Here is a 22,927-nt window from a genome sequence, read left to right on the forward strand (position 1 = left end):
GAGACAGACAGAGAGACAGACAGACAGAGCTGAGATTCTAACCCTAACCGACTCAAACAAGATGTTGGGACAGAAAGACAGACAGACAGACAGAGAGACAGACAGAGAGACAGACAGACCGAAGCTCACATTCAGAAAAAATGGACAACAATGAAAAATAGAGGAATGATGGAAAAATGGAATCAAAACCAGAACAAATGGCAATATAAAGCAAACCTAAAAATGAACAATAAACAATAAATATAAAACCTGCAAATAAACAATAAGCCGGAAAACCATGCGTCTGGGAATCATTTTGGTGTTGCGTAATCCCTCCGTTCTGAGCAATGCCATAAACATTGACAGGGCAAGGCTCACGCAGCACTACGTGGCTTTCTGATAAGATAAGTGTTTAATGGCGGAAAAGAGAAAAACAACACATCAAGTAGATCATTGGTTTAATTTAACTTCCCCTTTAAAGCCGTCCACATTGGAGAAGTTGGGGCAGAGAGCTGCAGGCATGGTTAACACGCAGCCGGCATACTCTCCTTACACAGAGGCTCAGACCTTGACACAGAGCCACAATCCAACAGAGCTCCATCCGGTGTTGCCATAGCAACACACCCCGGTACCTTTTTCTTTTTTCCTTTTCCCTCCCAGATATCACACCAAAAAGCCCAGGAACAAAAACATTGTAGAAACCACCACCACCGCCGCCGCCGCCGCCACCCACCACCCCCTTTGTTCGGCACAACCCCGCTTCCTGCAGTCCGACTCGTTCACGGCGGAAATGATGCCGGCGCCGAGTGCATCCCATGATAACGGCGACGATTATTTCCAAGAAATTAACGGCAACCTTGGTAACGTCTAATCAGAAGGTAGGCATGTCGTGGCACGGGCGACTTCCATTCGCCGGCCGGATAACATGGATGGAATACGAACAAACATGCTCCCGTTAATTACGACAACACTCGGGCTCTGTTTTCCACATTTTTTCGTCATTGATTTCTCAAGGACTAATTAGAGCGACGAGGATTCTTTCTCCCCCCGGTGCAGCGAAATGCCAGAAACTAATTATGCTCTTCATGTCTCATCCTCACTATAATTATGCCAGAATGAAACACTGTATAAAACCCTCTTCCAAATCGTGAGTTCACCCTGTGTTTTTTTTTTTTAATTTCATTTATTTATTTAAGGTTTTGGGGAGGGGGGGGGGGGGGGCTCTGAGAGATTTGGTTTTTCCAATCTCATTACTGTTCTGCTGATAATGTATTAAATCTGTATTTGTGAAGTAGAATGGAATCATCAGAGGATCCGAGATAGAGAGCTCCTCGTAACTCTCCCCAAGTCCCCGAGAGAAGTCGAGAAAGTAACCGTTTATATACACACACACACACACACACACACACACACACACACACACACACACACACACACACACACACACACACACACACACACACACACACACACACACACACACACACACACACACACACACACACACAGTTTATAATGCAGCCAAAATTCTGCCGGTTTTAAAAGTTCCGTGCTTCGAGCCGACAGACCTCGGTTCTACCTTGTCTTAGTCATTATCGGCAGCCCCTGCACTCCCCTGTTTTTGCAGAGGAGTGTCAAAGAAAGAGGGGACTAATTGCAGCCGACTATTTACCGTTCACATTCCTCGGTCGCCACCCGGCGACGTCACCGACGCACACGGAAACCAGCAAAACAAAGCTCTTAATTGCCTGGGATGGGAAGATGCAGCCATGCAACGTGAACGCTCATCAACGTTGCGATTATCATCAGTATTATGTACTGCGCGCGCATGCGCGCACACACACACACACACACACACACACACACACACACACACACACACACACACACACACACACACACACACACACACACACACACACACACACACACACACACACACACACACACACATATATAGATGCTGATCGGTGTGTGCTTCCCTGTTTCCTCATGAAAAGCAAGAGAAGCTGGGTTTTTATCAGCCTAGTGTTTCCGTGTGATAGAAAAGTATGTTATTGATAAAACCACTAGGTGGAGCAGAGTGGAGAGGTGGAGGAGCCAGAATTTATTTTTATTTTTTTAATAAATAAATCACGCATGTAATAATTGATGAATGCCTTAACATCGCACCTGAAAAGGCCTCCTTGTGGGAATGAAAAGTATTTATAGAAGCAGACCATTTTGACCTCTCGCCATCACAAGAGACCCCGCGGCGTCTTTAACAAAAACAAAAAAACAACACTCACGCGCAGGTAATTTACCGCTGCGAACGAGCCGCGGGGATGTTTACTTTCGCTCATATGGCGAGATTTACTGGAGAGCCGTGGAAATTGGCACGCACAGATACCAAATCTCTTTTGCATTTCCACACGTCTCCTACACACCCGTCTCCCATTGGCTGGAAAACACCCCCGGAGGGCTCCGATTGGACGGAATGGGAACGATGTCGGGGACAGAGGCTATTCCAGAGCGGACGTCAGGTCTCGTGCAGTGTTTCTCCACACCTTTTTTTTTTTTTTTTTTTTTTAAACGTGGATGGCGATGTGAATGATGTTTACTGCTGTACGGTTCACATATCCACAACAAAAAAGGCTGTGTGATCCTTGAAGGTGCCTCCTTACTCCCTGGCCGCTACCATATTGGTGCTCCCTAGTTGTGGTTCCTCTTACCTTCGGGAGATTCTTCCTGCACGTATGTGCCCGTCAGGTACCGATGGACCAGAGCCGACTTCCCACTGGACAGATTACCCACAATGCCCTGCAAACACAAACAGGGGACACTTTCAACACCCTGCCGAAGCTCGGGGAAAAACCAGGGCAATCAATGAGCGTGTTCTGCATTTTTCACCTGTAAGACTTTTATAGAGAGTCTCGTTGTGTCCACGTATGTCCGCTGTGGATGCATGTTTAGTTTCGTTCTTTGTTTACATGTATTCCCCATTGTCGGCAAACTTGAAACAGGTTGTCCTACCGAGCACTAAGGGGGTTCATCCTCTTACATGGACCCGGTTGGATTTTCTCCTCGACGAGCGGCCCCCCACTATCCTGCCTTTTCGGGGGAGGTGGGAGTTTTACCGAGGGTGGGCCGATGATGCCAGCAAGTCTGGAAAGAACAAAGGCAGCTCCACGCCTCAAATCCCCGCCCTCACCTCCTCCTCCTCCTCCTCCTCCTCCTCCTCCTCCACCCCCACCCCCACCACCACCAGCCGCCATCAGTGGGTGGCGAAGTCAGGTATGGTTCTAATTACAGGTTAGTTTGAGGCAAGGGAGATTATGTGTGCGTGGTCTTGTCTCAACTCAAAGACGGAAGGAGCGTCAGGAAAACACAACGGACGGATCGGTCGATTGAGTTGAATTCCAAACAGTGTTCCAAACATAAGTTGAAATGATGTTTGGCCCGAACAAAGGAACTTTGCAACGGCAACATAACAAGTGTCCCCGCTGCGTTTCACTGTAAAGCCCCGTGGCCTTCTGGGACGGATCGCTAATGAATTCAACCTGCAGCCGCAGCACTATTCGAGCACACTATGGAGAGGTCCTCGCGTTCCTGTTGTCTGGAGAAGCTTGGGTTCGGGCGGGTTTGTCGAAAGCGATCAAAAGACGGTTAATGGAAAGCATCGAAATATGCGAGGCTGTAGCGGCCATTAAACCAAGCTAAAGTAATAATATGAAATACTTTGTTTATTATTTGGAGATGTCCTCCTATAAGTATTATTTTAATGGGACTGTTTTAGATTTTGTCCCACTAATGACGGAGGGTGGGTCTCTATTAATAACAATGAGAGGAAATGAAGAACGGTTGTTCTTAGACTTAAGATTACAACTTGACAACCACATAAATAACCTTATGTAACGGGAAAACAAAACTGTTTCCAAGAACACCTGCGTTCACAGTCTGCAAACTTTTGAAACTGATAAAAGGGTATATTGTTTTACTCCCATACACCTAATTACGTCAATTTAGCACATCCCCTCGGTGCAACGGGCCAATTAACCCCTTGGAGGCATTAAAGGGCGCAGAGGAGAAATGTTTGAAGTTTTAAAAGTCACCGTAAAAAGTAATTCCAATTAATACCCCCTTCGCCAAACAATGTCTCTGACGTTTATTCTTTTGCATATTATCCTAGTGGCGAAATACTCCTTTAATGCTAAAAATCACCAAAATTGCGGAGTGTGTTTCAAAGCTTCGGAGGTGGACTCCATTCAGTCACATGAGAACAGTGCCTTCAGCAGTAGTTGTATGCAAATCGCTGATGCTTTTCTCGAGCCATCCTGCATCGCCATGCCAATGCATCTCATTAAAAAAACCACCCGTTCCGTGCCAGGGAAAGGAATTTGGCCTATTTCCCCCAACCGTTGTCACATTCTGGTCCTCGTGCTGAACGCAACGCCGCGATTACAACATGAAGAGCCGCGCATCCCCACCCACATTTAAATCAATCAAACGCCGGATGAAATCTGCAAAGCGTGTGACCAGAAAGGCTCAAAGTCTGAAATATGTAACCGCCGACTCACCACTTTCAGCTCTGGCACTGACCGGCTCAACGTCCACTCCTGGCTGTTGACGAAGGAATCTGAATGAGAAGAGGGGAGAGAAATGAATAATCAAAATGAATTACAAAAAGAATAAAAATAAAAATTGAAATATAAGAACAAACAGTACGGAGCACGGAGAAGTAAGGGCGCGAGACTTGAATGTAATCAAGACAAACTAGGGCGGGGCCCAATGAGTACGAAGAAATATTAGTTGGGCCTAATTAAGTAATTTGCGGAACAGTTCTTTGTTACAGTTGTATGACGTACGATGTTCATCCTGACTATACAGAAGCTACAGCAGCCTTTCCTTCGGTCCGGTTTGCGGCTCCCATCTTCCAGTGCTCAACATCGCTGTTGTGAACCATGACGTCACCGGTCTCATGATATTTAATGAACTGACCGATCCCATCAGTATTCCAGTTAAAAAGGCAATTTTGGGGGGGGGGGGGGGAGTGGTTGTTAACGGCTCGGCTATCGCCCGACGATTGCAAAGAGGCGAGAGCATCCCTTTTTGGCCCCTCGGTAGAAAAGAGGTTATCGAGGAGTGCGCTTCTTCATCGCACTTATAAGCTCGACTCGGCTTGTTCATTTTTTTTTTTTTTTTCTCCCCCGCAAAGTTTTACTCGGTAATCCTAGTTTTGAGACAGAGCAGCGATTTTTATTTTTATTTTTTTACAGAGAAGTCGAAGCGCTCAAAATCCAAACCACTAATGACAACTCTCCGAGCCCCGCAGTCTGTTTCCCACAGCGACGGGCGATGGGGCCGCCACTGTGCCAAAACAACCATTAGAACAGAGGCCCCTTCCTGTTTCGGCTGATGGATTTCCTACTACCTGGACCCCCATGAGGAAGGGGGCGGGGGAGGGACCACCTGTCTCTATAGGCAACAAGGTGGAAACCAGGTGGAAAGACCTCCTTGCACTTTATGCATTATCCTTATAATTCACCATTGGTTTTCTCTCCGGAAACCAATCGGAAAGATAGGATTATCTCAAAACAAAACGACGTTTCGAGACACAGACACAGACACAGACACAGACACAGACACAGACACAGACACAGTCGCAGCCTCGCGCGTCCTCGCCTTAAGAAAGAACTGCAGAAGACATCGGGGAACAACAAATCAATATGGCGGGTGGGGACGGAAATGGGCAGATGGAGGACTCCGCGTTTTTTTCCAGAAAAGGGGAAAAGTTCAATAGCGCGCGCGTGTGCCGCCCAACGGCACTTTGGTTTCTCCGACCGCCTCGCAGGGAGGAAGGCGGTCGTTTACGTGCCATTCACCATTCGGTTTTTGCCGAGCCGCGTAATATCGCCAAAAACTTAAATGGGCGCTTCAAGCTGTTGAGGTCAAAGTGAATTAAATGGGCGTCTTCGCTCATGGTCCGTCAGCTACTCTTTAGCGTTTCCCAATGTGTTGTCAACAACCTTTTAAATTGGAACCTAAACCAGATAGAGTGATTCATATTAAAACAGAATGGGTGAAAAGTAGGAAAAGACAACAAACTGAAACGTGTTATGATCCGCGCCGCGGTTTCGATAACGGATGAGTGTGTCCTGCCGAAAGGGTTGACTGAGCTCACGTCCTCTCTCTTCTCAAATCATCCTTTAAATATGAACGTCCCCAGTGGCGCCGCGGCCCTAGAATGCCCCCGAAAACGCAGAGCCCCCGCCCGACATCCACCAACATGGGGACACCCGCTTCTTTGTCTCCGCTACGCAGCCAGCTTGTTTGTCGCGTTTCTCAGTTCATTGCCCCGCGTGTCCGTTTGGACAAAGATGAACGATATGGAGGCGACCGATGCACAATCACCCCCTTTAACTCATTTTCTGTGAGAAGAGGAAAATGCAAAAATGTAGCCAGGACCAAAAAAAAAAAAGAAAAAAAAAAAGAGAAATTCCCCAAGTGTCTCTCTTCTCATGGTGTCCATGCATGTGGCATTTGCAAGCACATGTGAATGTGCAGTGGTTTCTGGAATGACAGAGGACAACTTGAGGTCTGAACTGCCTTTCTAATTCGGCCCCGCCGCTTTCCAACCGTCGCAAAAAATTACAGAGCGAGAATTCAGATAGCAACAAGTATTTTTACATCCCTCATTTGCAAACCACACCACTTACTACCCGGTGCCCACCGACATTCCCTGTCTGACGAGGGGTGTATTTACACCGCGCACCTCTCGACATAGATGTTCTGAACAATTTTGGCGCCGCGTGCGGTTCTGCAGAACCACACAGACTCAAGTCTGAGCTGTTATCGCCCGCTGGGCTCCCCAAACAGCGAAAGGTCCCTCCTGTCCAAGGAGATAAGTGACCCAATCAACGGGTTGAAAGAAAAAGTGCTCCCCGCTGAGTAAATCCGTTTCTCTACGGAGGGCCCCGGCTGTCCCGGCTGAAACGACTTTTAACGATCTGTGTGGCGGGCGCGGCGACATTGATCACTTCCTGGGAGACGAATCGGACGAGATGTCAGAAACCTCAGACGCCTCGTTTGACACGAGAACCCGCTGCAGCTTTTCCCCCCACCCCCCCCCCCCCCCCCTGCGCAATGTCGACCGATAGACAAGACAAAGAAGTTTAAAATGCTGCTATTTACTTGTTGATGACGATAACTTGTCGAAAAATCGCGCGTTGAAAAGTCTGCTCAATCAAAGCGCGCCGGAGAACCGGGGAGGGAGGGAGCCGGGCGACGCTTCCATTTGAAACACTTGATATCGAAACCAAACGTATTTTCTCTGGAGTCGCAGCACAGCGGGGTGCCGTTCGGACTCTTCCGCAGCGCGAGTCCCCGGTGATTTTGAGGAACCAAAAGCACTTCCAGCAGAGATGTGCGGTGACATGTGCTGAAATAAGAAGTCGTATTCAATTATTTACAGAGCCCCATGCCACCCCTTTATGGCCACCCATATGTGACTCGTCACGGTGCCATCAACATTTTGCTATCTCACCGCTCTTACAGTCGGCGGGAGTGTCATTGTTGTTTGTCACGGCGGAAAAACCCCCAAGCAAAAAAAAATTTGCTTGGGGCTTTTACCGCCGTGACAGACAACAATGACTCCTCTCAGAGTTTCAGCGATTTTCTATATTTAATATAGAAATTCGCTGAAACTTTTCGACGACCCTGCTGATGTGATTATTCTTTCACGTGGATTTGTAACCTGCCTTAAGAGAATAGCGCTCCAGTAAGACAGACAAACTCCCATGAAGCAACATCAACAGAGTTAAACACGGTGTTGGCAGAAGTGGATCCTCAAAATGCATGGGAAACGGAAAAAGGGAGCGCAAGTTATTCTGTTTCGATTAATCCCTTTTTTAGCCAGACCCAAGATAAAGAAGGAACATCGAATGGAACATACTTCTAAGATGCAAACAGGACAATTTTTTACTAAATTCCGAGGAGCAATGACGTCAGTACAGAATAAATCTGCCTCGCCGAGGCACTTTTCCACCCTTGCTGCCCCGCTCGACTTGAGACACCTTGTGCTTTTTATCATAACAGATTGCAAGTAGTTAATCCTCAATACCATTTTGTTATTGGTAAGTGCAAAGTTGACCGCCCTGTGCCTCTTAAGTGGCCGGCTTGGGTCTAAAGAGCCCAAGGAGCCATCAGATGACAACATGGTTCACCGATCCTCCATGTATCAACAGGCTTGACAAGAAAGGGTATATTCATCCACAGGGGGTGGGGGTGGGGAAACCGTTTCAACACCTCATGCCATGCTCACCTTCCTAAACAAACCCCCCAGTGCATGTCAAAGAGAGAATCATAACAAAACACTCATTCTGGTAAGGCAATACTTTCTTCTTTAATTATTGACGAGTCTATATAATCGCTTCCAGAAAGGTGTAGCCTTTGCTGCATCTTTCTGGTACAGGGTGTGTGAAAATGTGTGGGTGTATGCCCATGTTCAAAGTGCTCCACTGGAGGGGGGGGCCTGGACATTTAAGCTCTCTGGATTTAATTTTGGAGCTCGGTTGTCAGAGACTGATCTGAGGCAGGTAGCAACAAGCGACAAAGCCTGCCCAAGGCATTGAACACCCAGCTTCACTCAGGTTCATCGACACACCTACATTCCTAACGCCTGACTGGGTGACTGCGCACTGGACTACACAGACAAATATCAGTAAATACACACCTAACACTGAACCACAAAGGATTCGTGTCCTTGGTAATGTGTATTGTGAAAATACAAATAGAAATAAAGCTGCGGGCAGCAATACACGGGGTCCAGGTTAGTCGCGTCCGAGTTCCCGTGAAGCGCGGCATCACTTCTTATCAAGCCGAAATACAATTTTCCTATTTCCCGCGGAACGCAGCATCAGTTCACGCTAATTTTCAGAGTTCCATGTCGTCTCGATCAAACCCAAATCCCGCGCAAAGCAACCAATACACACCAATGGGGTCTACACCACACACCTCACCCCATGCGAAAGCCCCCTCAGAGCCACACCCTGCACAAATAACAAATTGGATGATGATGTTACAAAGCGCTCCGCTCCACCAACCCAGGTCGCACCACTACCCCAGCCCACCCCGCTCCGCCAATGCTTGACTACTTCTGGTACATTGGCAACGGCTTTTCATTAATTCCTGCTCCAGATATAGATCCATGTGTATCAAACTTGGACCACAAAATGTCTGGAACGCCCCGAATCCAACATCACTTCATTCATGTCCCTGGATTCGGCAGTTGCTTTGCGGCGGACACTTTCAGCTGGAAAAATGCCAAGGAGACAAATAATAATAAAAAAAATTAAAAAATCCGAACAAATAGAAGGTTGACCTCAGGACCTATTAAGAGCTTACTTTTAGTAGAGGATTAAACATTGTCTTAATGGGTTAAATGTTCACCTAATGAGGCTGAACCTTTGCTGTAGACATGAAAACGGTATTTTATTAACACACTTAAGATTTTTACACGCAAGTCAATGACTGCATCTTGAATATAAAATGTGGCAAATCAAAGCTATTAATTCTCTCTCTGTATGTGCTGCCGGGCAATTTAACAAACATACTTTGCTGTCAGAGTTAACCTGAGCGCTTGACTTCTCTTTTCCACTTCATTATAATATATACAGTCCTCTTAATTTCGTTCTGCTAGGTTCTCAAAAGCTTCCACATAACAGCAACTAACTGTTATAATGCTCAAGCTCTAATCAGTTGCTCTACCAGGCCAACAGACACCATTATGAGGCTCCCTAGGCTTGTGTCTCAGTAACACAAAGACAATCGTGGCAGCATGCATTATATAATAGTGGCACTACTGGAGACCAAGGCACCATAAAGGGTTTTAGTGCAACACGGCTGAATCTTTTTGTTTGGACTGACCTCAATTGCTTGTAATGCAAAATCATCACGGTTCAATCAACCAACTACACATTAATGGGCAATTCTAAAACTAAAGTGACGAAAAAAATATTCAGTACAGAAACTCCATAAGGACTGGTTATGCCACTCTGGCGCACAAATTCCTGAGTTACATTTTTTTTTCTTGTCCTTTCTTCTGGTTATTTATTCCATTTGTCTTTATATTGCCAGGGTGGTTGAGGGCATTTATAAATCACCTGTTGGATGCTGTGAAATAAATGAATCAATCTTTCAGGCCTTACCTTGACCTTTACTGAAGTCAATGCCTGCCCGCGTGTCTATGGCAACTGACCGTGGCTTTTTATTCGCAGCCAAGGAACATTGGCTAGTGTCTTTGCTGTGGGGCCGTTGGGATTCACTTTTGACATTGGATAGTTGCTCTTTCCTCCTAAAACGGTTAGCTATGAGCTGCCATATGCTTGTCTCTTCCTGAGCTGGCTTCGAGGACAGTTTTGATGGGTAGAGGGGGACCTCCATTACTTTGACCTTCCCCTGGGTGTGATACTGAATATATTGCATGCCTGCATCATCCTCCTGCTCATAGCGAGGTGGAAGGGTTCTGCCAGTGAGGTATGAGAATGGCCGTGAGGGCAAGGCCATCTCCTCTGCTGAATCAGTAAAGGAGCACTCTGCTGACTCTCCCTCAGACCCCACAGGAATTCTACCTCGAGATTTGGTCCTTCTGATTCGGAGACTAAGACTGCGACGTAAAGAGCCTAATGTCCTTTTTGGAGTGTCCTGTTTAGTAGACTTGTGAGCAGAGCGGGAATCCTTGTCCTTTTCCTTTTCCTTGTCTGGAGATGCTTTGCCAAACAGCCTCCAGCGGAAGCCTCCTTTGAAGAAGCTGCCTCCATATCCCGCTGCATGGCGGCAGCTTTCACGACTGCCCATGCCGTCCTCGGAGCCCTTCTTCCTTAGCTCTAGTACTGTCATACTGACAGGTCTGGGCCTCCAACTCCTCTGGCGAACTCTGGGGATCACTTCCTCAGGGAAAAGTGGCTGCTGAGGCACTATAGGTTTGAGGCCGTCCACAGCCCTCAACTCAGCCTTTCTGCTCCTATGAAGCAGCGTGGTTTCCAAAGCACCTGACCTCGTAGAGTCCTCCTGGGACCTGGGCTCCAGTGGGATTGGGACAGGGCCTGCCAGCATGTACACGCTCCGTGGCCTCCGGAGTGGCCTTTCTTCGACAGGTGGCAAGCCTCTTTGCTGCCTGACCGACTCTCCATACATGCTCATGGATCTCCTTCCGAGTTGGGCTTCATCCGCGTGAGGCCTACGCAGCACAGCCCGCGGCAGAGAACTGTGTCCTGACACAGCGCCATGGTCTCCATGCAAAATCCCTTTAGTACGAGGACTGACACAAGAAAATGCTTGATCCTGTACACGCCTGTCTTGGGTCTCTGTCTGAGGAGCTTTAGCAGCTGCCTCTGCCACGTCCCTCTCAAGCAATGACGAGTTAGTGGGTTTCTTGGAGGGTTGCTCTTGAAACCGGTCCGTCTTCATTTCCCCCCTCTCCTCCTCAACCACCTCCTCCACTACTACTACCCCCTCCTTCTGCCTCCCAGCTCTGCCTGCGCGGCTCAGGGAGGGCCACCTGCTGAGCTCATGCCATGCCCTGCCCAGCCTGGGGCTGTCGTCTGCTGGCATCTCTCTGCTTAGCTGGCAGTTCTCCACCGATGTTTGGATAAACCGGCCCATGCCTAGCTCCGAAACTAGCACATCCCCCTTTGCCCTGTTGAAGATGACAGAGATGTGGTACACTGATTTTCCCTGCTGCTGGTGTCCAAAGGCTGTACCCCTTGTGATAACATCCGCTGTTTGACTGCTAACCAATAGCATGACCCTTCCGTCATAACCACATACTTTACGGATTTATATATTTACTTATACACACACACACAGACACACACACACACACACACACACACACACACACACACACACACACACACACACACACACACACACACACACACACACACACACACACCAAGTAAGTCCGAACACTCTGGCCAGTTGCTATTTAGGGTCTTCTCATGGAGTCCTTTGTTTCCAGGCCGAATTCCAACACACGGCATAATCCTTCACCTTTGACATGAGCGGGGGGCTTCAAACAAGTCGGTGCAAAGCCTCGGTGCCACCTGCGAATCCTGGTGTCATTACTCTGCAGAACACGCAGCATTTAGACAGCAGTTTCCTTCTCCCAAAACCTCTCTCTTCTCTTCCCATACAAGGAGATGAAAAACAGCCTCTGGAGTGTTTCAAAACAGACAAAGTCCTTTCTGTAACACACAAAAAGTTGCAACAAAGAAAAACCGAGCCATTCCTCCTCTTCGGCAAGCGACACTGTACATGTTGCAAGTCGTCCTAGTCGCTGGCTGTGCAGACAAACCCCTTAATCTCTGAGCTTTAACGTGCAGAGCATGAAGCACTGCGTCTCTGTTTGAACTTTCAGCTGCCTTCCAACCCCCCCCCAGGACAGACGGAAAACAGGGAACGGATCCCACGGGCATTGAACACGCCCATCGGAGTTCTCCAGAGAAACGAGCAGCTCCCAGAGACGCAAGCAGAGAGCGGCAGAGACGAGATTAAGGAAAGAGTGATCGTCCGCTGCTCTGAACAAAGTGTAGGAATCCCAAACAAATAGCCATGAAAGAGGACTTTGTGCCGAAAGGAGCTCCCTTATCCCTCCCTCTGACGGGCTCCCTCTTTTTCGCTGCCTCCTCTCTCCTTGTTCTTTTCCAACCAGACCAGTTGTAGTAAAGGAGGGGGTACACTTTCCCAGACTCGCCGAAGGCAGAAAGCAAAAACCACAACCACAACCTAAATATACTTTGTACATGCTCCAAGTTTTGTAAGCAACAACAACAAAAAAACAATGGTTCCCAAAGGGACACAACGCAGGTACATATGTTAGTTTAGCAGCTTCAATGAAGAAAGACAAGAGAGATTTCCCCTTACAAAAGTGCAAAAAATAAATAAATAATAAAAAGCACTGAACAATGTTAATGCATAACTGCAACGCTACAGCTGTAGTGGTGCCCACAAAACCACCCGCATAGGGCGTTTTCAGACAGTTGTGGGGTCTCCCTGGGGGAATCTAGGAACTGGGGAGGTCCCCTGAGAACTGAATACCTTCAAGGGCTTTTTTTTTTTTCTGGTTGCATTAGAGCCGCCGACAGCAACGCTGAAGGGACGTCAACCAATCGGGTTTCGAGACCACTTCTTTGTTGTATTTAGTCTGTTAACTTAAACTGATTTCACCTTACCAGTCCACCAAAATCTTCTTTGTTCCTTCTGAATGAATTTGAGGTGAGAGATGAGCAATCCAGTTGCCGAATCTTCACTCACATTAGATCTACGGGGCCTCATTTCAAAGTTTGCTCCGACTGTCGTAAGGCAAAGGCTCGCATCGGGACACCGCACTGGGACTTTTTGTTTCGTTCACTTGACGCTGAAGAACGTCACTAGCTCCCGCAGTGCGGACACGAAAAGGGACGGTTCCTCCAAGAGTTCTCAAATCTATGAAAAGGTTCCTGCGCCGCCAATACGGCTTTATTGTAAAGGTGCTTACACTCAGGTCCAACAGTGGCCGACAGCTGTTTACGGCAGGGACCATTTTATGTTTTGCAGTACCATTAATTGCGGCTAGTAAGACGATCTGCACAATTATCAGTCAAGTTTCCACAGCCATTAAATCGAGGAACCTTGAGAATTTCAGAGAGGTAATCACCGGGAGAGATCTTAAGGAGTACGGAGGAACATTTCTAGATGGGGATTTGAGAATTAGGCGAAATTTATAATCAAATGAGGCAATGACTTCTCACCCATCTCTGCCTTGATCAGAGTGTCTCCAAATAGGAATTGGTTATTCAAACGTTATGCTCAGCCAATAGATATCAATACATGATTGTTCAAGTCAATATTTTGCTCGGGCAAAAATATTGCCCCCATGTGGTTAAAAAGAGTATAGAGTAAGAACGAGAGGAGCAACAATTCTGTATGGCAAAAGATGTATTCTCAACAACGATGGCTTTACTTAGGCGGTAGAGCTGGTGGTCTAGTGATCTAAAGGTTGCTGGTTCAATCCCAGGCTCCTCCTGCTAGCATGCTGTAGTGTCCTTGAGCAAGACACCTAACCCCTAATTGCTCCTGATGGCTGCGTCCGTCGCTTTGGATAAAAGCGTCTGCTAAATGACTAAATGTAAATGTAATGCTACTAATGATAATAATTGGGATTTATGGTATATTATATAAAAAAAACAAACTATAATACTAATAATAATAATAATAATAATAATAATTATAATAATTCCATTACGTAATAAATTCATTAAGAACTGTGTAAATCTAGCACATACATAACATAAGAGCCAGTAAAGCAATTTTATTTTTTTGGTTTAAGTTCTTTTGCTTTAGAACATTTGTTTTTCATTTAGTAACTAAATGGCTCTTTCCAGTATATAGTATACAGTAATTATGGAGTCTTTAGTAATTAAGTCTTAATATAGTCTCGACATTCTTGGTGCTTAAAATTTCAGACGAGTTCAGTTAAACTAACAAGACAGTTTGCAGTATGAATGAATCTACCTAGAAACACCTACTTATTTGGGAAATACTTGGCGTGATGTTCCTTTGTACCAGCATTGTACGTGGTGAGGAATTTAAAGCACCAACTCTGTGCATAGTTGTTGAACAGGTTACAAGACACTGATATGAGTGCAACCATGGAAATCTTCATGCTTCAATCAGGATAAGGGTGCAACATAACATCTGAATAAAAAAATGGTAGATCAACCTATTTTTAAGTTTAAAAAAAATGTTGAAAAAAAAAATAGATACTCAGGGCAAACAGATCCAAGTCAAACAATGGCAACGGTGTTTACCTCGGTCTAGGAAGCACGGGTTGGGAATTATCACAGGCTCATCGACGAGCAAATAGTCCTCTTCGCTCCAATGTACGGGATGTTGTTTTGATTGCCTCCGACACCCAAAGCAGTGTAACATAGTCTGATGATACCCCAATAGGGACCTTAGGTACAAACTTTAATATAACTGTTAAAATCCACCCCTCCCCCTACAGAGGTCACAATATGCTCTATGTATCATCCTCAACTGCTACATGTTTTTGCCCTTCCTTGGCTTCCTCTAAGATATTCTTCTGGTGTCATTGTTCGACATCGCTATAAAAGTCCTGCAACAGCTCCGCCCGCCATCCAGACATCAGACCTGGTTAGGTGGTTAATGGTGAAAGGATGAGGTCGGACACCGCGGAGGCAAGACCATGCCTCATTTCTCCCTGGGAGCCGGAGCCACTCGGTAATCCATTATACAGAAGCGGTCAGCGGGGTCCTACAAAAGAAACACTGATAGGATTAGGGGTTAGTCCGCTGTCCCATTGCTTTTACGGCCGCTCCGTCCACAGGAAGTCGCGCCGTGGTCACTCTCCAGATTTCTCCACGGTAAACAGGTAACAGCTTCTCCCATGTGTGTGGGGGTGTGTGTGTGTGTGTGTGTGTCTCCCCCCTCGTCCTCTGTCCCTCAGCTAAACGCTGCACACATCGTTTGTTTCCAAGAGCTGTAACTTAATCTTGATGGCAGTTGGAAGGGACTTTCAGACAGAAAAAAAAAACAAAAAAAAACAAAAACTGGAAAGGCGTGTTTAGAGGTGGTTACATCCTTCATCTGGCTTGGCATGTTTGGAGGTTCCTTGGCAACGTCTAGTGTGTGTGTGTGTGTGTGTGCGCTTTTGCTTTGACGTGACTACAAATGCCATGTGTAATGCGTACGTGTGCATACATTCCTATGTAATCGCACCTTTGTGAGTCATAGTGACATTCTGGTTAAACTTTTTTTTTTTCCTCTTATCAACACTGATCTAAGATGACTTTGATAGGCTCCCTCTGCTCACCCAGTCCGACGTGTTTGGAGAACGCCGGGAACGACTTGTGACACAAGTGTCATTCCAGCTTCATTTCGGATGGACGCAGGTTTACACGTGTTTCCATGGTTACATGTGTTTGCTGCCAAATGCGGAAACAACCAGAATATGTTGCATAGCGAGGGGGGGCGGGGTAACACTGCTATTCAATTGAGCACGCGCATAATCTAATCCTTTTGAAGAAGAGAGAACAGCATTACAGTCTCATAATTACATTTTCTGTCTTTTTGCCATCTCCAACATAATTGAATTAAATTAGGACTGTTGTAATTCAATTCAACCCCGTGTGCATTCAGAACGGAGGTAATTGCCGGTAATATAAAAAAATAAAATAAAATAAAAATGCAGGAGGAGGGCGCAGTCGCATTATTTTAAGAAACCTGGGGACATGATAGACTTACATTTATAAGGACGTCGCAAAAATTGGGATTTCGAATGAATTAAGCTGAAATGTGTGCATGAGGGAATTAAGCATTTTGAATTCAGTCAGCCTTAACTGTAGTCGACCTTCACACGTCCTGCTTAGACGCCTCCCTACCTGTACGCCTGGAGTCACACCTTTTGAGGAAAGGAGTCTCTAAACTTTAAATCGCATCATGGACTTGCCTGCTGAGGTCGACATCAAAAGCTCTCGTTGTGATACCTCCAGCATCCACCAGCAGGAACCTCAAGTCAACATCTGAAGCAGCAAATTGCAAGACAGAGGCCGAGATAACAGACACAATATCTTCTGCAAAGCAAAAAACAAAAAACAAAAAAACAAACAAACAAACAAAAAAAAAAAACAAAAAAAAAAAAACTGAAGATAGATGGAGAAAAGCCCCCGAACAGAAGAGCGAACAGACTGTACTGGCTGGTTGCTACGAGGAGACAGACAAAACGTCGCTGCCGTCTCACAGATTGGATGATGAGTCCCGTTCCACATCGACCTCCAGTCGGTGTCGGAACATTAGTCAGCGCCAGAAACGGCGATACACATTTACGCGTTGGCACACTTACGGAGAGAGTCGACTTCCTCCTGGATTAAAACTAACGGGAACAAGTCAGATAACGCCATTTTCTGGCTGGTGACGACCATCGTCGCCTGCCACGTCACCATCACCGTGGTGGCCTATAGGCACGAAGGCGCGTTCGCAGCGGAGGGGAGCGGACGGATTGGTCTGAAACTGAAGCCACGGGCGGTCCCGTCTCGGTGGCGCCCCTTCCTGGACGGTTCCAGAACGTCATGGTAAGTAATGTGACGGACTGATGCAGGTCAAACAGGTCGCCTTCTTATGTTCATGGTCTAATACGGTGAGTGGTTCAAAGTCATGCATGGTCCCTTATGTTATTGAGGCATGAAATATCCTCAAAATCTTTCAAATGTTTCAACCGTATCAGCAAAAAATAAAATAAAAATTTCCAATTCTTGGGAATTCTGCATTAGTAAAAAAATAAATGTGAGGAAATGACTCACTTTGGTTCTTGATACTGTGGATGTCTATCATTTGGTCTGAAATTAAATTTCAAATATAGCTTGAGCTCTTAGGCTTGAGCTATTGAGAATCATTTGAGCATGTGTGGGGTGGTTTCGGTTGAGGAAATCGATCACAAAAAGGCCTTAAAAAAAAGACTTCTGGCCTTATTAGGAGTCCAGATATAGCCACACTGACATAGCTGAAGTGCATCGATAATTCACCTCAACCTCCACACTCCTTTGGTAGCGAAATTCGGGTTCAAATGTCATATTTTTCGTTGAATTTTTTTTTTGAACCAGAGTCTCCCGGCTGCCACATTTTTGCACACTTTCAGGGATCCCGGGGAGAAAAAGCGTACGCGCGGCAGCGACAATTAAGAACCGAGTCGTCGCGCCACCGCGGTTCCGCAGGGAAGTCCTGAAGTTTGGGGGAAGCGATTACCCAGCTCTGTGTAGTATAAGCGCGACTGAAAGGCCTAAATTTGGCGACAGATCTGTGAAGACGCCACCTCCTCCTTGCAGCAGGTTATGGATGATATTTTTGATAAGGAAACCACCTACCCAGACGCTTGTTAGAGTAAAAAAAATAAAAACGAAAAAGAAAAAAGAAAATAGTTTATTTATTGCTGGCAATTTGATTTTGTCTCGGCTGACGCACTGCTTTATTCCTGTAAGATACAGACCTGGAATAAATAGCAATTCAAGATTCAAGAGGTTTATTCGTCACATACATATACACACTTTCATACATATATGCAGTGAAATGTCAATGCAACGCACCCGGTGATTACACACAATATGTCCCAGACTGAACACACTCACAATTAAGTTGTGATGAGGTCAATCGGCGGCTTTTAATATGCACACCCACAAAAATACCCACTCGAGTTAATACTACTTATGTTCTTTTTTAGGACTATACGGTGACTTTTAACATTCTAAGAGACAAAATCCTTTCCCCGTCTTCATTTGCACAGAAATTAATCTCTTGCACATACTGTAAATAAGCCACGCGAATCATAAACAAAAAAGACAGAGAGAGAGAAAGAGAGAGAGACAGAGAGAGAGAGAGAGAGAGGGAAGTTTATGATAATTATCCCTGCTGCCGTAGTGGAAGGAAGCGAGCGTGGGCGTCAGGGCCTTTTTAAAATTCATCCGCACTAGCGACGAGCATACGTCACCATTCCTCCACTGCGGAGAAAATGATAGGTTCGAGGACGTCTGTGGGAGGCTGCCGGAGTGAAAAGATTCCAGCCGCATCTCTCTTTCTGTGTGCGCGCGCGCGCACACACACACACACACACACACACACACACACACACACACACACACACACACACACACACACACACACACACACACACACACACACACACACACACACACACACACACACACACACACACACACACACACACACACACACGACCTGGGGGGAATTGTTGCACTGCCGTAGTGCACGGGGAAAGAGGATGAGGAAAAATATTTTAAAAGAAAAATGGAGTGTGTGTCGGACGCGCCATTTAGGATGTGTGTTGGGAGGTGGTTATAACGCGGCGCTGCTGGCATGTTGGTGATGTGAGGGATGGCCAGCCGGAGCGAGAGGCGTTTTACTCCCTCTCTCCCCCCATTGGTCCACCGGTCGGCAATGAAATCATACATGACAGACCGGCATCAAAGCCTTACAGAAAATAATAATAAAAATAATTCTTCTCAACCTTTTGTTTGTTCGCGTATGCGAGTGTGTTGATGTTTGTGAGGGAGAGCTGCCGACAATAACTGGGCAATTAAATATTATGAAAAAAAAAAAAAAAAAAAAAAATATATATATATATATATATATATATATATATATATATATATATATATATATATATATATAAAGGGAAGAAAATAAAAATAAATAAATAATAAAAATGAAAAAATGTATGAAGAAATATAAAAAATAAATAATAAAATATTTTTGGCCAAATAGAAAAGGACAATTAAAAAATTAAAAAATTGAATAAACAGTCAAAAGCTTGTCAAAATCGTAATGCGTTGGGTAACACACTGACCTGCAGGAGTGATCAGGGAAGGGAATGTGGGAGTCAATTTCAGTCAGGAGCACCCCCCCCCCCCCCCCCTCCAGGCTGCGTGGGCCGGTGGCTTCCAATACACATCCTCCTCCTCCTCCTCCTCCTCCACCTCCCCACACCCCCGCCTTCACCACCTCAAAAGCCTCTTAGAAGATGCACGCAGCAACACAGAGAAAGACAATCCTCCGGCATCACCGCGAGCCAGGTGTGGGGATGAAAAGCGTGTTGGAATTTGGCATCCCAAGCAGAGAGACGGAGGAAAAACAACAACACACACACACACACACACACACACACACACACACACACACACACACACACACACACACACACACACACACACACACACACACACACACACACACACACACACACACACACACACACACACGGGAGGTAATAACCTATTATAGTTGTGTGTTATCCGCCGCCATTGACAGCCACAGACAGGGTGGGGTAACAGGGTAACATCTCGAATACACATGTGCACATGGAAGGTAATGGCCAGGAAGCAGTTTGGATTGGAGATAATATTTAACAATAGATGTCCAACTTCCTAAAAGCTCCTTCACTCCTTTTCTCAACAATAGCCATGTGTCTTCCAACTAACCAACCATGATCCACCAATAGCTGTCATTCCATTGCATTCCCCATTTTGTTCTTTGGAGTTTACCCTTTTATACTTTCAACGCAATGTACTTGCATGAATGCATGTGACAAATAAAGTTCTTGAATCTTCTTCTGGCAAAGGATCATACTTTATGTAACATCTAACCACCGGCCATTATTATGAATTCCATTCCACCACACACACACACACACACACACACACACACACACACACACACACACACACACACACACACACACACACACACACACACACACACACACACACACACACACACACACACACACACACACACCTCAAGCTATTTTTCTCTTCAACTTTAATCAAGGCTAATGCTTTGATATCTATTAAAACCAGTAATGGAAATAGTGGTGCAAAGCCCCTGGATCCATTCAAGACCGTCTCCTTTTTCAGCGGCCAAAACGGTCTCCGCTCCGATCCCTATCACTCCGCCATCGATCGGCGCACGGCGATTCCAGCCGCAGAAGGTTTAGGATAGAAGCCAATATGGACGCTGGCCAACGGAGGGGCCCCAATCCACTCTTCGCTCCGTTGAGGATTTTCCACTTGGTGCGGCCCGCTGAAGAGGGCACTGAATAGCTCCGTATTTGGACACCGGCTCCGATGTCATTTCCCACGCCTTTTGTCTCCGTTCCTGTGCCGCCCACGCACGCCGAGACAATAACCTGGGAGATTCATTATGGAGCTTTGCAGGGGTGTATACACAGCACTCAGGACGAGTCGGGAGGAATAGTATCATTACTGGTGCAACGAAGAGCTGAAATATCACAGTGGACGCAAAATATAGCTCCACGCTCTTACAGCACGTGGCTCGGTTTAGGAGCCGCAGTTCATGAATAACGAAAAAATTCAATACTGCTAATGCAATTCCAGGAGCAGAAATGGTTATGTAATTAGTTTTCTACTGACGTGCTCAAGCATGGCAGTGCATATCGAATTAAATCCGAGATCCATTTTTTACTGCTGTTCATATCAGATCATATCTGCGACCGGTGACGACCTCAAACCCGGGGCCTCCCTTCAGCTAGGATCAAAGATTTTATTTCCAGAGGTAAGCGGCCGTCACGAAACATGGCACCTGGCCACCCAAGTACTATGTTCCCCTAAAAAAGATTATGGTGGTTAGTGCTTGTAATAAGCAGGGAAAGGTTGCAGTGCAGGTATAGTATTTTTATACCAATCACTTCCTTTTTAAGTTTATTTTTCTGGTTTATTGTCGGGCTCATTGCGATTTTTTAGGTTGGCTGGAGGTATGTTTTCCCTTTTCTATTTTTAATCATCATTAACGTTATGATTACTTTTTGGCGTGGGCTGCTGTGACAAGGGGATGAATAAAGTATCTATCTATCTATCTAAGACTCAAAGAGTTAAAGATCTATCGCACAAAATTGAAAAAAAACTTTTCATCAACACTTAAACGCATGCGTTCATTCTGGTCTAGAGCCTGAGAGGCAGAGAACTCATAATAACCGATCAGCTGGAGCAGTTGGGTCCAGTTGAGAGATACAGCCCGACACGTCGGATACCGCAAACGTCTTCATCCTCACGCCCCAAGTTTCGTGTCGGGTCGTTTGTCAAAGTCAAACGCCGAGACAAATCCCCGCCGCGGCCGCGCTGACATTTGGAGGCGTCCCCCACATAATGAGCCACGACGCCCGTGTTCCATCCAGGTAATTTGGAGGGAGAGCCATTCGTCGTCTTAATCGCCGCAGTTCAGGTATAATAACGCCGTAATCACCATTTAGGGGTTCTGTGAGCTCCGGCGAATAGTCTTCCGTGCAAAATCAGAATCCAAGGACATCCTCATACACCAGGAACTTGTCGCAGTAAAGATTGGTGCATTGCTGTACGTACAATTGGTCTAAAAGAAATTTAAAAAAAATAAACATAAATATATATATAAGTGGCAGTATGGTTGCTAGTTATGGATGTGGGTATGAAATAATACAAATAAATATAGTTGGATATACATGGCATGGGTACTAATGAATGACTAGGTATATATTACTTAATTGTGACCGATTGTATTACTGTGTTATTGCTATGTTGTTAGTTATTACTAAATTATTACAATGTCTACAATGTATGACAGTATTATTAAAATATTTATACTGACTTATTAACATGATGGACAGCTTGTGTAATAAAGTTAAATGACAAAATGATTCCACTAAGACGCTCTTACCTCCTGAATTTAATCCTCCCCCAGCTGTGTTAATGAAAAGACAGTAAACCTCAATGCAGAGGAAAGAATGCCCGTTGGTCATTGACAAGTCAGTCAGTCCGCCCCCCGCCCCACACTCTTTCTGCCTGAGAATTTGAGGATTACAAAACTGCTGAACATACTCCCAAAATTTCCACAGGGCAGGACAATGTGCTGAGCGCTGCACTTTCCACTGCGTGCGATGCTGCATCGTGCAGCCCTTTGTCAGACTTTGACGACTTTACAACATCGCAGAGGCCATGCTGCCGGCGCCGCTTCTCAAGTGTGGAAATAGAAAAACAACGACTCGGACGTCAGATCCCGGGGGACGGCGGCCTACATCCCAGTTTAGAACGGGACGACTCGTCATCACAACACACACAAAAAAAAAGGACGGAATAATCCAATTTGGATCATTTGGATGAAAAAAAAAAAAACGCAAACAAAAAAAAACAAAAAAACAAAGCAAAGAGTCCCTGGTTCGAAATTATGCAACATGATGGAAAAGGGGGGAAAAACACCAAAGGAGAGAACATTTCTCCTTGAACCGCCGCCCGCCCCCCCCCCGCCTTTCCTTCTACAGGCAGTCGTCAAAACAAAGAGCCGCTTCTTCTCTTCTCCCCTCCTTTTAGTTTCAGAGATAGCGATTCAAGAAATCTTGACTGAGTGCAGAAGG

General features: G+C 45.9%; 1 protein-coding gene across 1 annotated transcript in view; it reads right to left on the reverse strand.

Annotated features, from left to right (window-relative positions):
* The window catches only part of agap3 (ArfGAP with GTPase domain, ankyrin repeat and PH domain 3), a gene marked incomplete at its 5' end in the record, with an annotated part of 116,924 nt that overhangs the window by 58,704 nt on the left and 35,293 nt on the right, over positions 1-22,927 (reverse strand). The window contains 2 exons of the mRNA XM_080011161.1: positions 2,691-2,778; positions 4,536-4,594. Coding sequence (XP_079867287.1) covers positions 2,691-2,778; positions 4,536-4,594 — 147 coding nt within the window. The remainder of the gene's footprint in view (positions 1-2,690; positions 2,779-4,535; positions 4,595-22,927) is intronic.

Source organism: Zeus faber (genome assembly GCF_960531495.2).
Source record: "Zeus faber genome assembly, chromosome: 12".
In the NCBI taxonomy this organism is placed as follows: domain Eukaryota; kingdom Metazoa; phylum Chordata; class Actinopteri; order Zeiformes; family Zeidae; genus Zeus; species Zeus faber.